At 36.5% G+C, this 13,553-nt stretch overlaps 1 protein-coding gene across 3 annotated transcripts in view; it reads left to right on the top strand.

Annotated features, from left to right (window-relative positions):
- NUP155 (nucleoporin 155) overlaps positions 1-13,553 on the top strand; it is a 33,990-nt gene that overhangs the window by 16,756 nt on the left and 3,681 nt on the right. For 2 of the 3 annotated variants that reach the window (XM_054809661.1, XM_054809663.1), the window contains 16 exons: positions 673-735; positions 843-993; positions 1,830-1,896; positions 2,786-2,904; positions 3,109-3,212; positions 5,240-5,373; positions 7,171-7,362; positions 8,005-8,143; positions 8,789-8,924; positions 9,346-9,499; positions 9,770-9,874; positions 10,010-10,164; positions 10,650-10,779; positions 11,050-11,163; positions 12,140-12,260; positions 13,169-13,279. In XM_054809661.1, the coding sequence (XP_054665636.1) occupies positions 673-735; positions 843-993; positions 1,830-1,896; positions 2,786-2,904; positions 3,109-3,212; positions 5,240-5,373; positions 7,171-7,362; positions 8,005-8,143; positions 8,789-8,924; positions 9,346-9,499; positions 9,770-9,874; positions 10,010-10,164; positions 10,650-10,779; positions 11,050-11,163; positions 12,140-12,260; positions 13,169-13,279 (1,995 nt within the window). The remainder of the gene's footprint in view (positions 1-672; positions 736-842; positions 994-1,829; positions 1,897-2,785; positions 2,905-3,108; positions 3,213-5,239; positions 5,374-7,170; positions 7,363-8,004; positions 8,144-8,788; positions 8,925-9,345; positions 9,500-9,769; positions 9,875-10,009; positions 10,165-10,649; positions 10,780-11,049; positions 11,164-12,139; positions 12,261-13,168; positions 13,280-13,553) is intronic. The other variant, XM_054809662.1, reaches the window with a different exon arrangement.

Below are 13,553 nucleotides of genomic sequence, written 5' to 3'. Positions count from 1 at the left end.
TGATTATATCATCCTACATGCTGATGGTATGTGGACGTTTTTGTAGATGACCACATGTCTCTCTTATTTTGGGGTCTTAAGTTAGGTATTCAGACTTCATTTGCAGAAGGGTTGAGTATTCACAGCTGAATCTGTGCCCATGGACAATCTCCAATTGAATGTTCCAAGTTAAGTGTTGCTGTAGTGTCTGTCCAGCTGCCCTATGTAAAAATTAAGAGTAATAATACCAGTTTCTTTCAGTTGAGTGCTCTGAAGGTAAAATTGATATTCTTTGAAAAGATCTAAATGACTGAAAGTGAGTGCTTTGAGAATAGGTGCCCATATCAGGAATGGGAGCAGTCAGAAGGTGAAGAACAAGTATGTAGACACTATTATATTCAATGCAGGGAACAGATGGTATGCAATAAATAACACATGAATACTGGGTAAAAAATACTTAATAACCACTCTTGAAAGAAGCGTATCCATTTTGGTTCACTTATGGAGCGTTGGGTTGATAAGAAATGAGTGCAATTTAGTATTTAACTATGAATAAAAGGTCTTGGAATGGTTCTAACTTTAGAGTACTTGATTTAACAACTGCTGCTTTTGCACAAGGATTTTCTGGGTTATATTTTGGGTTGTTAAAAACAAATAAAAAAACCCCTTACCTGTATTTCTTTTCCCTTTTAGTTACCCCCTTGACTGTTGATAGTCCATATCCTAATCTTAGCTTTTTGACAACACCTGGGCAAGGTAAAGCCTTCTTTTCCTTTGCTGGAGAAATGGAGAATTTTTTTGTTTTTCAACTAGGCTTTTTTATTTGCATTCAAATTAGTAATATTTACCTACTTTTATCTTAGGTTTACAACCTCTTAGTATGTCAACTCCTGTATTTCCTTCTGGGAATTCCATGTCTCATCCTGGTACATCCATTACTGGAATGATGGGTCCTGAGATAGTATTTTCTGGAAGACACAATGGCATCTGCATATACTTTGCTCGAATTATAGGGTGAGTTGTTTGTGTAAAAAAAGATTCTGTCATTCAATTTGTTTCATAATTTTTCTTTTCCCCTAATGCTTGTAGGGGTGAATTCTATCTTAATAGCATTTAGATTTGAAATTTGTAAAGTGCATTTTCATGTTGTGTTTATGAAGTACCTGTTGATACAATATGATCTCTGTACAGCTCTGTTAATAATAATACATTCAATGAATACTTAGGACAAGAAAGTAGCTTAGACATTGATCCTGCAATCAGGCATATATGCACAACTCTGAAAACTGTCATATTTTTCAAATTTGTGAGCTGTATGTTTCAAACTCCTACTAAAGGATGAAACAGAAGTGCAGAAGAGCTTACAGGATCAAAGTCCTGGCTTGAAGTCTTTTCTGTTAAGAAGCTGTAAACAGAATGCTCAAATCAGAGCAATGAAGCAAGACTAAAGAGGATTCTGTTACTTGGATGTTGAATCCTGTGTTACTAAACAGCCCAAGCAAGAACAGAGTTCTTCATATGTTGGTCATCTCTCTGCATGCTGGTTGGGAAATAAATTTTTGTTGCAACACTTGATTGCCTACACTATATTTCCAGAGAATTGTATTGGCCTATATTTAAACTATTTGAGGGCATCTAACCTTGATTCAAGTTTTAAAATGTGAAATTTTGTTAATTATCTATATCTGTACCATTCAGAATTGTATAATGGTAACTTTTTGGAATATTTAATTTTCATCCAAGTGAAAAAAACATTGCCATTTCTTTCTTAAGATAATATACATAGAAGATTTGGAAAAATACTTGCTTAAATTACTTGGCTTTTAACACAGTGCTGTTTTGTGTTGCAGAAATATTTGGGATGGCAGTATAGTTGTGGAGAGAGTTTTCAAAAGTGGCAATCGAGAAGTTGTTGCAGTATGTAAAAGATTATTTTTTTGAATTTTTAAAAGTTCCTTATAGTATATGCCTTTAAGTCCTGTTATCCTTCTGTTCCCAGTTATAAACTGGTAAGGAAAAAAAATCATCATTGTCATTTGAATGTTTTCTTAAGTACTGTGCTCTCAAGTGAGGAGTAATTGTAGGTTTTAAATCTTTTTAAGCTACTATTTTGAACATTACTTTTTAAGAAACCTAACTAATTTGATCTCTGTTTTTAATTGGCAATGGCCAGTTTTCTCCGTGTTTAGTGATTGCACTTCCTCCATTTCTGCATACCATCTCTAGACAAAACCCCAAAATAAAATACTTCAGTGGGTTAGGGTACACATTGCAGTTACGTAAGGACATAAAAACATTTCCACCATCTTCCTGACTAACATCTTGGTGTTTCACTTTTCGTCCATCATCAAAATGGTGAAATCTTTTCTGACTGTGGATATTAATAGAGTCCTGAACTGAGTAATTTCAGCAATGCAAATTAACTGCTACATGAGCTTTCCTTCTCCAGTTATAAGGTAACTGGGAGACTCTGGAAGACCTTGGCAGTTTATAGTCTGTGTCTTAGCAAAGCTAAATCATTGTTTTAGTTCAGAGTTGGAAATAGTAAAGCACAACTGATTTGGTTATCAGAGGGGCAAATAAAGTAGCACCTTGAATACCACATATCTTCAAGAGGACTGCTGCCTCTTCACATGTGTGCCCCCTCTTCAATGACTGGTATAATAATGTTGTGTTCTAGTGCAGCATTACTAATATGCTATTTGTTGTACCCTCTTTGCATTTTAGTGGCTTTAGCTTGAAATTGTAAATTCTTGGAAAAAAGTTTGGAAACTAAGCTTCTAAAGAAGTCTGCTTTCTTTTGCAGGTAGAAAGCAGTGTTCCATCCCATGTACTGGAATGCGTACTACAAGAACTAAAAGGTTTACAAGAATTTCTGGATAGAAATTCACAGTTTGCTACAGTAGGAGCCCTTGGAAACCCAAGGTATTATTGATTGTGTTAACCTTACTATCGGTATTTGATGTCCAGCTCTTGAAAAACTATACCATGAGTATCTACTGAGTTGAAGTGCATGTATAGTCTCCAGCTTCAACTATTCAGGTGCTAAAAATGAGTTGTTAGATTTCATCTTTAAAAGATTCCATATTTGTAATCATATTAGTATCTCTTTTTATTTTGGAATTGCAGTTTCAGCACACCAGCCAATCTGCAACAGAGGCTCCTGGGTTTCATGCGGCCTGATGGTGGAAGTTCTCAGCAAGTCCAGCAAGAACTCCAGAGGAAATATCACGGTATGTAATTACTTTTGAACAGGAAGTATCAGGTAATGGTGCATTTGGATGTTGTCTTTGTAGTGGTTTAACCTTGGCTGGACACCAGGTGTCCACCAAGCCGCTCTATCACTCCCCTCCTTAGCAGGACGGGGAGGGGAGAAGAATAAGATGGAAAAAAAAAAACCCCAAACTTGTGGGTCAAGATAAAGGCAGTTTAATACAGCAAAAGCAAAAGATTATTCTCTACTTCCCCTCAGCAGGCAATGTCCGGCTGCTTCCCGGGAAGCAGGGCTTCAGTACACATAGCAATTGCTCCCAGAAGATAAATGTTGTAAAAAACCTGAATGCCCCCACTTCCTCCCCCTATCTCTCAGCTTCTTATTGCTGAGCAGACATCATATGGTATGGAATATCCCTTTAGTCAGTTTGGGTCAGCTGTCCTGGCTTTGTCCCCTCCCAAGATCTTGCCCACCCCCAGCCTACTGCTGAGGGTGGGGAGAAATGTTGGAGACAGCCTTAATGTGTTCCAGCACTGTTCAGCCATTAAGTTGGCTGTGGCAAGAGACTTCGTTTGTTACACACTGCAGATGTTATCTTTCAGTTTGATATTGAAAGCTTTAATAATTGCAGCTAATTAAAGAAGTCCACAGATGAGAACACCTCTGCGCAGAGAATCTGGGTTTCAGCGCAGTAACCTCTAGTGGTCTTGAGCCACTGGAAAACACAAGTTGTGTCTCAATTTATTAAGCTAAAATAAAAGTGCTTGAACTTTAAAGCACTTTGAGACTTCTCTCTCTCATACAAAGAATTAACTTTCAATTCTGAGTAGACACATGTCCTCTTTATCGTATTTTCCCCATTCAGACAATCTTGAAATACAAAACTAGAGGTTTCTTTGCACACTTACCTGTCTCACTTTTTTTCTTCCTGATCTCCATATTTCATAAGATTGTTTCCTCTCCTCATTACAATACTTTAGTAGCTGCACACCCATTTATATTTTCAGGACAGCAATTGTTAAGCAGTTAGTTTGTGAGACAAGTGAGTATGCTGTCCTATTAAAAAGAAATACTGTAATGCAAGTTGCCAGAGTTAGTCCCTGAAATGTATACAAAGCTTTGTTTAGAAATAAGGGGCCTGTCTCACAGCCCATTTGAACTCATGTCCTCCTATAGCATAGCTTTTGCAGGCAAGTTGGGAAGTGTTGCTGATGTGTATATAGATTTGAAGATGGTTATGGTCCATGTAGGTATAATCCTGGGTTTTAATTTCTACTTCTATTTCTGTACTGCTTGCTTTCAATAATGTGAATGTAATTTTTTAGAAAAAGTCATTATGTAGAATTTAGTAGACATTTAATAATTTTAATTTTTTTTTATGCATTCCAAAACCGCTAAACCCTTTTGAATTGCTAAATGACACAATGTAGTTATTGCTGCCTTATTTCTGAACTGAAAGCACTCAAAAATAAAGACATAAATTGCTGGATTATGTTACACCCATGTAATAAGTATGTCCATATTATTCATTCAGTGAGTATAATACATCTTACCAGATTTAAACATTACTAGTTTTCGGAGTAGTTGTTGTTCCTTTGAAGGTGGTGTAGACAACGTTGACCAAAGTTGTGATTGTCCTTTCTAAAAGCAAAATACAGATAATCAAACAGGGAATATGTATGGGTTTATTTTTATTTCTTTATGTTCATCATAAATACATTTATAATAACTACTCATAAAAAAACAAGCAAAAATTCAAGACTGATACGTAAATCTAGTGCACTCACGCAAAGCCATACTTCTTTTTCAAAAAGTACTCCTACTGTACTGCATAGTTTGAAATAAATGTTAACAGATTATATTTGTTTTGGGGAAATGTTAACACAGCACTTTACTCCAAAGAGAGCTAGACAGTCTTAATCAAGAATGGAAGAGAAAAAAAAATACTAGAAATTTAAGGAAATTGTTATTGTAAAACCTCAAAATTTATATGCTAATTTGAAACATGTAGAACAGTTACTTAATGACATCTCTTTGCTTTTTCAGCTGAGGCACAGCTAACTGAGAAGACCTCACTTCAAGGCATCCAGCAGCTTGTTTGCAAAACCTGCCAGGCACTGGCTTTATGGAAGTTGCTGTGTGAGCACCAATTCAGTGTCGTTGTTGGTGAGCTTCAGAAGGTACAGTCTGAATCATATGATTTTAATTTGTTTGTATTTAACAATTTCTGAATTTCTTTTGCTACCTAAATGCTCCCGGAGGAGTACTGCTTTTAATCCATTGAGAAACATATAATGAATTTTAAATCACATGGATTTTTATTCAGGTTGCAGGTGCTTATTTTAAGAGACTGACATGTAGTATTGACCTCATCGCCTGATTTTAGCAAATTGGAATTGTCACTAACAATAGATTTTTATTTTACTTTTATTGACAGTGAATGATGAGTCTGGTTTTATAAATTACTGCATTTTCACCATAAGCACATTCTGCAAAATTTGCTGGAAAGAATAGAAAAATGTTGTCCAATCAAGAGGAATTCACTCTTTGCCTTGGTGTTGGTAAAGGTTTAACAGTGGAGAGCAATAGGGTTGTAGAGTCTCCAACAATTGCACATTTGTGTAATTAGGGGTCCAGAATCTATCACAGAACAGCTGAGGTTGGAAGGGGCCTCTGGAGAGTATCTACCCCCTCTGCTCAAAGCAGGGTCAGCTCGAGCAGGTTGCCCAGGACCACATCCAGTAAAGTTCTTAATATTTCCAAAGACAGAGATTCCACAACCTCCCTGGGCAACCCATTTCAGTGTTCAACCACCTTTACAGTAAAAAAAGTTTTTATTACGTTCAGGTGTAACTTCATTTGCTTCAACCTTTGGGCATTGCTTCATGTCTTGTCACTGGTGACCACTGAGAAAAGTCTGGCTCTGCCTTCTTTACACCTTATCATAAATACTAGTAAGATCTCACACACTGCCTGCTGAGCTGTCTTTTCTCCAGGCTAAACAATCCCAGTTCTTTCAGCCTCTCTCCTTGTTGGTGAAGAAGGAAACTTAGAGAACTACAGGTGGTACTGCTGTGTACCCTTTGCTAATGTTGAGTTTGCATCCAGTCCTTGAAGAAGCTATTAATTTGAATACTATGCATTCTGTCCTATCACTTGATAGGAAAACAGATTATTTGATAAGCTGTATTCTTTGTATATAAAAAGAACAATTTTTAAACTTTACAAATGCACAGAAACTGCAGCTCTTCACACTGTTGCTTTGGGGAGTTAGCAGGATTTCTAACACAGGCAGCTTTTCTCTTGTGTTGGACAAGGAGTTAACTGTTTAACAAATAGAACCTTTTCCTCTGTCTTCAATGGTTTTAGAATTTTTGTAATAGTATTTTCATGCTGTTAGTGATCATCCATAGACACTACTGGCAACTCTATGTGAGCAAATATTCCTAATAATTTAAAAAAAAAAATCTTCAGTGTAATTTAATATAAAAAAGCATAAAGAGTACAGACCTCAAACTTTTTGAATTCATCCTTTTTATCCATGTCTTTTTTTTTATCTATGACAGTACTCAAATGGTTCCCATCGTTAAAATCTGACGTACTCATTTTATAGGATGTGCATTCTGACAGTGCCTTGTGAAGTAAGGGGAACTATTAATTCCATTCTTACTTGCAGAGATCTCAAATAAAAGTGACATGTAGAGAAGACGGCAGAGAAGAAGTCTGCTAAGAGGAGTTCTTGCTGGCCTTTGGCATCAAGGGGCTAGTTTTTTCATTGACAGGGCTTTATTATTTCAGTTTTGCTATATAATCTGTATTTTAAATAACATATTTCTATGCTGTGCACTTCAGTCATTGGAGTTTTGTACGGTTTTATTTACTGGAAACAGTTAATTTTGCTGCTGTAATATTGTGACATTTCTAAACAGAATAAAGTAAAAACTTTGATAAATTAATGAAATTCTATCTATCTTCAGGAACTTCAAGAACATCTAAAGATTACTGCTTTCAAAGACTTGGTAATAAGAGACAGAGAGTTGACTGGAGCACTCATTGCTTCTCTCATAAACTGTTATATCAGAGATAACGCTGCTGTGGATGGCATCATTGCCCATTTGCAAGATATCTGTCCTCTTCTTTATAGCACTGATGATGCTGTGTGTTCCAAGGTAAGGGTGCTTCCAGATTTTACAGCACCAAAACACAACTTTAGAACGTGTTCAAATGAGATAAGTTGGGCAGCTTGTAAATCATTATGCTCAAGTAGTTTCGGGAGCACAAGAACTAATGAAGCCAGGTTGTGTGCATATTTGTGTCTTGTACTTGATGAATGCTGAAAATTACACAAGCTCTGGTTTCAAGCATTTGCAGTTATTGGTAGTGTTCATAGGGGCTCTATCTACAATGTGATGTCTGATAAAAGTGTCGTCTTGATGTTGATAAAATGTATTCTTACTCCAGTCTTTCCTCAGCATAGTCTCTTGTTTTCTGTCTGTTGCCTAGTTTTATGGAATTAGTGGAAGGATAATTGTAATTAAGAACTTCACTCTTTGAAGCTCTTCAGATAAATTTCAAAAAAGTACCTGGTGAGGGGAGAATGAGGAAACGGTTGTTTAAGGCTTAAGCCTGTCTCTCTACTGCCATTTTATAGTCTTTCTACTGGAAACTTAGTATTATGAAGTGATGAGAGAGTGCTTTTGAGAGGATGATGTTTCTACTGTTACAGCTTTGAATTTTGGGCTAACTACTCATTAACTTAGAACAAAGCCATGATCTGTTCATGCTGTGATTTTCCCATCATTTGTCTTTAGGCAAATGAACTGCTTCAGCGGTCTCGGCAGGCCCAAAGCAAACTGGAAAAAGAGAAGATGCTAAGAGAGTCACTGAAAGAGTACCAGAAGATCAGCAATCAAGTAGACCTTGCTAATGTTTGTGCACAATATAGGCAAGGTGAGAGGCAATCACTGGTCATGTTCTGGTAAACAGTTTCTGTAGTATCATTTTGTGCCATATTCTTTTTTGTTTGTTTTGTTTACTAACTTCCAACTCACTTTATAGTGTTTTACCATAAACAGTTTCTTAATAACTCTCACAATTAATATATGTCAATCTGTTCTTGTGTAAAGCCTTTCTAGATTTCACCAACCAATCAAAAAACCCACTTCTGTATAAAAATATTCCCATCCTCCACTTATTTCACATTGCAGTGCCCATTTGTTTCACATATGTGTTAAAAACATTCTTAAGAAAATTATATGTAAGCAGACAGTAAATGACTGTACTTTCGCAGGTAAGATTTTATACCACATACTCTGGCTGAAAGATGGTTCTGAATCCTGGTTTGTGCAGTAGAAGCTAGTACATAATTTAAATGTAGATAGCACTGTTGTAACAGTCAAGATTCCAGCCTCTGTACAAACATACAACTTCAAACTTACATGTAATCCCACAGGTTAGGTAGAGGCATAAACATTTATATGACACAAACCAGAGTTTTTTCTTGATTGCTGAAATGTCAAGTGTTTGATGTCACTTCCCATTTTGTCATAGATTTAATACAACAATGAATGATGATATTTGTTGTTTTTTTCCTAGTGCGTTTCTATGAGGGAGTAGTAGAACTCTCTCTTACAGCTGCTGAGAAGAAAGATCCCCAAGGTCTTGGCCTTCATTTCTATAAAAATGGAGAACCAGAAGAGGATGTTGCTGGACTCCAAGCTTTTCAAGAGAGGCAAGTTTTCAGGACACCTTATTACCATTATATGGGGCACTTCAAGTGCCTGGAAAAGTAACTTTTTGGGGAAGATATGCAGGGTAATGACGAACAAGCGTTTTATAATAAGGGACACAATGTAGATGTGTGTGCCTAGCATCTTCTCTTTGATTATCATTAATACGGCATCAGGTTAATCTGGAACAGTGGGTAAACTGATAGATGCAGATTGTGATCTGAACATTACAGAAATACTTGTTAGCAAGATGATTGAGAACAAACTAGATTGTGGCAATTAGCTGACCATAACCTGTGACCTTTTTAAAATTTTAGTAATTGTGTTTACAAAGTCATACAACAACAGTATTTGAGAAGAGCAGTCCATAGATAGTTGCAATGAAAGTTGTGAGCCTTTTATTTTCTTTTGCTCTATTAACAGATTGAACAGCTACAAGTGTATCACTGACACCCTTCAGGAGTTAGTGAATCAAAGTAAAGCTGCTCCTCAGTCTCCCAGTGTACCGAAAAAGCCAGGTCCTCCGGTGCTGTCATCTGACCCCAACATGCTAAGCAATGAAGAAGCAGGACACCATGTAAGAAACTCACAAAAAAATCATGACTGCACTCCAGAAAATAGTGTGATTTGAATGGGTGTAGAATTTCTTATTTTTAAAAAAACTATGGAATAGTTTAGTGAAGTAGATAAAAGTCAAGGTTTGTCGTGATTTATCTTGTGTGCAGAGTGTTCATAGAAATGATGACGTGCAAATAATGTAAACCTAAGTATTGTTGCATACCTATTCAGTGCTTGATGTAATGTAACCACTTCTGGAATCACAGCATTTTGCCTTTTCTTCCCTTAGTTTGAACAAATGCTAAAACTAGCTCAGCGTTCAACAGATGAACTCTTCAGTATTGCACTTTACAACTGGTTGATACAAGTTGACTTGGCGGACAAACTGTTACAGGTGAGCTCATCTTTATACAATGAAATAATTTGTGGGAGGGTTTCACTGAACTGGAAGAGTTAATTGTAATAACATTGATGCTTTGAAAAAGAGGAGAGAGCAAGAATATAATTGTTATCTTTATGACTTTTGTAGGTTACTGCCCCCTTTTTGGAACCCTACCTTGTGCGGATGACCAAGATTGACCAAAACAAAGTCCGTTATATGGATTTACTGTGGAGATACTTTGAAAAGAACAGAAATTTTAGTAATGCAGCCAGAGTCTTGGCTAAGTTGGCTGACCTGCATAGGTGTGGATTATGTGTGATCTATTGCGTATATTGTGGTAATTGAGGGGGAAAAAACCAAACAAATAAAAATCAAAACCTTATGTATAGGTATTTTAAGAAAAGGCCAATGCCCAAGGATGTTTGCTAACAAAAAAATCAAATAAATGGAATAAATTAGCTTTTAATCCAGGCCATTATTGAAAAGAAATTATATGGTTTTTTTAATGTATTATACATTAGCTTGCCATGTATTTCCTGTTGTAAGTACTGTGTATTAAGCGGTCATTTCTTACACAGAATTTTATAATGAGATAGTGTAACTGGAGCAGTGGATTGAGTACAGTAGAACTGATGCCCCAGCAAAGATGGGGTTACATGGTTGGATAATGTCCTGCATGATTTAGTAAAATCAGGAGAAGTCATACAAATTCCCTGACTCTAATTAGAATATAACCCTCAGATAATTTTATTAAGTACCCATTTTATTTTGATTCTTTGTTTTACAGCACAGAAATTTCTCTTCAGCAGCGTCTTGAATACATTGCACGTGCCATTTTGAGTGCCAAAAGTTCCACTGCCATATCCTCTATAGCTGCAGATGGTGAATTCTTACATGAACTAGAAGAAAAAATGGAAGTAAGAAAAAATATTAATCTAAGCTACACTGTAAATGCTTTATTTCGCTTTGTCTCATTGGCACATGACATTTTTATTACCAATTCTCCGAAAACAGTTTTCTGTGGTTTTTTCCCAACATGGCAAAGTTATGCAGTTGACAGGAGACTCCAAGGTGTAAGACAGTAGCATTTCTACATTTAAATAAGTTAAAATTAATTCTGGGTGTATTCTTAAGCTTTGATTAAATGAATCCAGCCTTGAAATATTTTATTTTCCTTTTTAAACAAGGTTGCAAGGATCCAGCTTCAAATACAAGAAACATTACAAAGGCAGTATTCCCATCATTCTTCAGTGCAAGATGCAATCTCCCAGCTTGATGCTGAGCTGATGGATATAACTAAGGTGATTAACATTTCTCTGGATTAAAAGTCAATTTATCACATTGGCGGGGGGGGGGAATGTTTTGCAAAGAATGATCCTATGCTGACTAGGAAAAGTAATAGATAGTTTGGCATTCCTGGTCTCAGAATGTCTGTCATGGTTTTGCCCCATCCAGCAGCTAAGCACCATGCAGCTGCTCGCTCACTCCTCTTCCCCCAAGGGGATAGGGAGGAGAATGGAAAAAGAAACTCATGGATTGAGATAAAGACAGTTTAATAGGATAACAAAGGAAGAGAAGAATAATAATAACAATAATACAACAAGTGATGTGCAAATGCAATTGGTCACCACATGCAGAAAAAAATCCAACCCAACACCCAGTCTGTTTCCGAGCAGCAATCCCACCTTCCGTCTAGCTTCCGTAGTTATATCCAGGCATGATCTTCTATGGTAGGGAATATCCCTCTGGCCAGTCTGGGCCAGCTGTCCTGGCTGTGCTCTCCCAGCTTCTTGTGCACCTGGCAGGGCATGAGAAGCTCATTCCTTGAGTCTACACTCCTTGACTTAGTGTAGCCACTGCAACTACCCAGAAACAACCAAAAATGCCAGTGTGTTATCAACAGTATTCTTATACCAAATCCAAAACACAGCACTATACCCGCTACTAGAAAGAAAAATTATCTCAGCTGAAACCAGGACAGTCTGTTACCCTGGACTGTCTTTTTCTTTACTTTGATATTCCTTCAATCTTTCATACTTTAATTTCTTCAATGTGTGTATCTTCTTTATTAAGATATTAATTATAATGTCATATAAAATTGGGGATTGTATTTAAGAAGTGAAACTAAATATAGTTAAAAAAAAAATCACTTTGTGTTTGACAAGTTACTTAAGTTGCACTAGTGTGATATCTACCATACAAAATAAAAAAGAGCTGATTTTGAAAATTTTGTTTTTATCCTACTTGAAATGTAAAGCCTGGGAATTTTTCTTTCAGCTGTACGGAGAATTTGCTGACCCATTTAAGCTCTCAGAGTGTAAGCTTGCAATTATACATTGTGCGGGTCATTCTGATCCTATCTTGGTGCAAACTCTCTGGCAAGAAATCATTGAGAAAGGTAGGTCTTAATGGACTAGGAGTGGTACAAGCTAGAACTGTAGGAAAATGGTACAATTAAAGCTTTTAAGACTATGTCCTGCTACTGATATGCTGTCCAAGAGAGATGCATCTTTTCTGGACTATTCTGTAATATATTTGTTAAGCATAGTTAAGTAGTAATTCAGTAATGTTATTACCTTTGGCTTGTGTGCCTAAAGGACAGAAAAGTAATATTTTTATAAATACGTTGGAGCATATTGCATGTATGGCTTCAATAATCACATTTGAGATAACATTTTAAGAAGTTGTTTCATCCCCTCTTGTTTATAATAAAAATGTTAAATTTATCATGACAAAAATTTAAAAATCTTCAGGGAGTTCAGCGTTTTTATAATGTTGACAGGAGTGGAAGCGTAAGGGTTTTGTCCCTTTATAGACAGGCAGAGTAGTGGGCACAGCTCTGCAAGCCCAGCCACTCAGCTGTCACAATCTGCCTCACCCTTTGTCCTTTACCATGAGTTGGTAATTCACTCTTTCTTCCTGGTTTTTGTTTGTTTGGGTTTTTTCCTTTGATTTTGTGCTCAAGGTTGCCATTGTGCAAACAACATTGACAATGATTTGAGGGAAAAGCTATGTGGTAGTGGAGTTTTTGTGGGTTTGTTGTTGTTGGGTCTGGTGGCGGGGTTTTGGGATGGCTGGTTTTGTTTGGTTAAGGGTTTTTTAAGTAGATTTGCATGGAACTTCAAAGAAACATACAAATCTGAGTATATATACATACACACCAGAAAATGTTGTATTTTCACTGCCACATGCTGATTTTTACACTGACAATAGCGTAAGATTTTGATGTGTTAATAGTAAATTTAAGTATCTCAGTTTAGTTGTGTGTAAATGTGTTCTTTCTAAATTATTTCTTTTCACTTTCAGAGTTGAGTGATAGTGTGTCTCTGAGCCCCGCTGACAGAATGCAAGCACTTAGTCTGAAGATGGTATTGCTTGGAAAGATATATGCTGGAACACCTCGTTACTTTCCTTTAGGTAAGTTGTTTAGCCTGAATAGTAAACAGACAGACACATTACATGAATGGGTCTCAGCTTTCTTTTTAGCCTCTTAAAAACAAGTTTTAACCAAGAAATGTCTCCTTTTTTGAAATCTAGAAGGAAAGAATATTGACAATTTTGTGATACATAATTACATGCTTGTGATACATAGTTACTGTAGTTATCTGTGAAATTTTTTTGCTGTACCTGAAGCAACAACTTATTTCAACTGTCAGTAGTGATGGAGTTGATATCGAGGGTAGCTGGGTAG

Source organism: Grus americana, chromosome Z (assembly GCF_028858705.1).
Source record: "Grus americana isolate bGruAme1 chromosome Z, bGruAme1.mat, whole genome shotgun sequence".
Classification (NCBI taxonomy): domain Eukaryota; kingdom Metazoa; phylum Chordata; class Aves; order Gruiformes; family Gruidae; genus Grus; species Grus americana.
The sequence above is the reverse complement of the archived record's forward strand: the minus strand, read 5'-3'. Positions and strand labels throughout refer to the sequence as shown.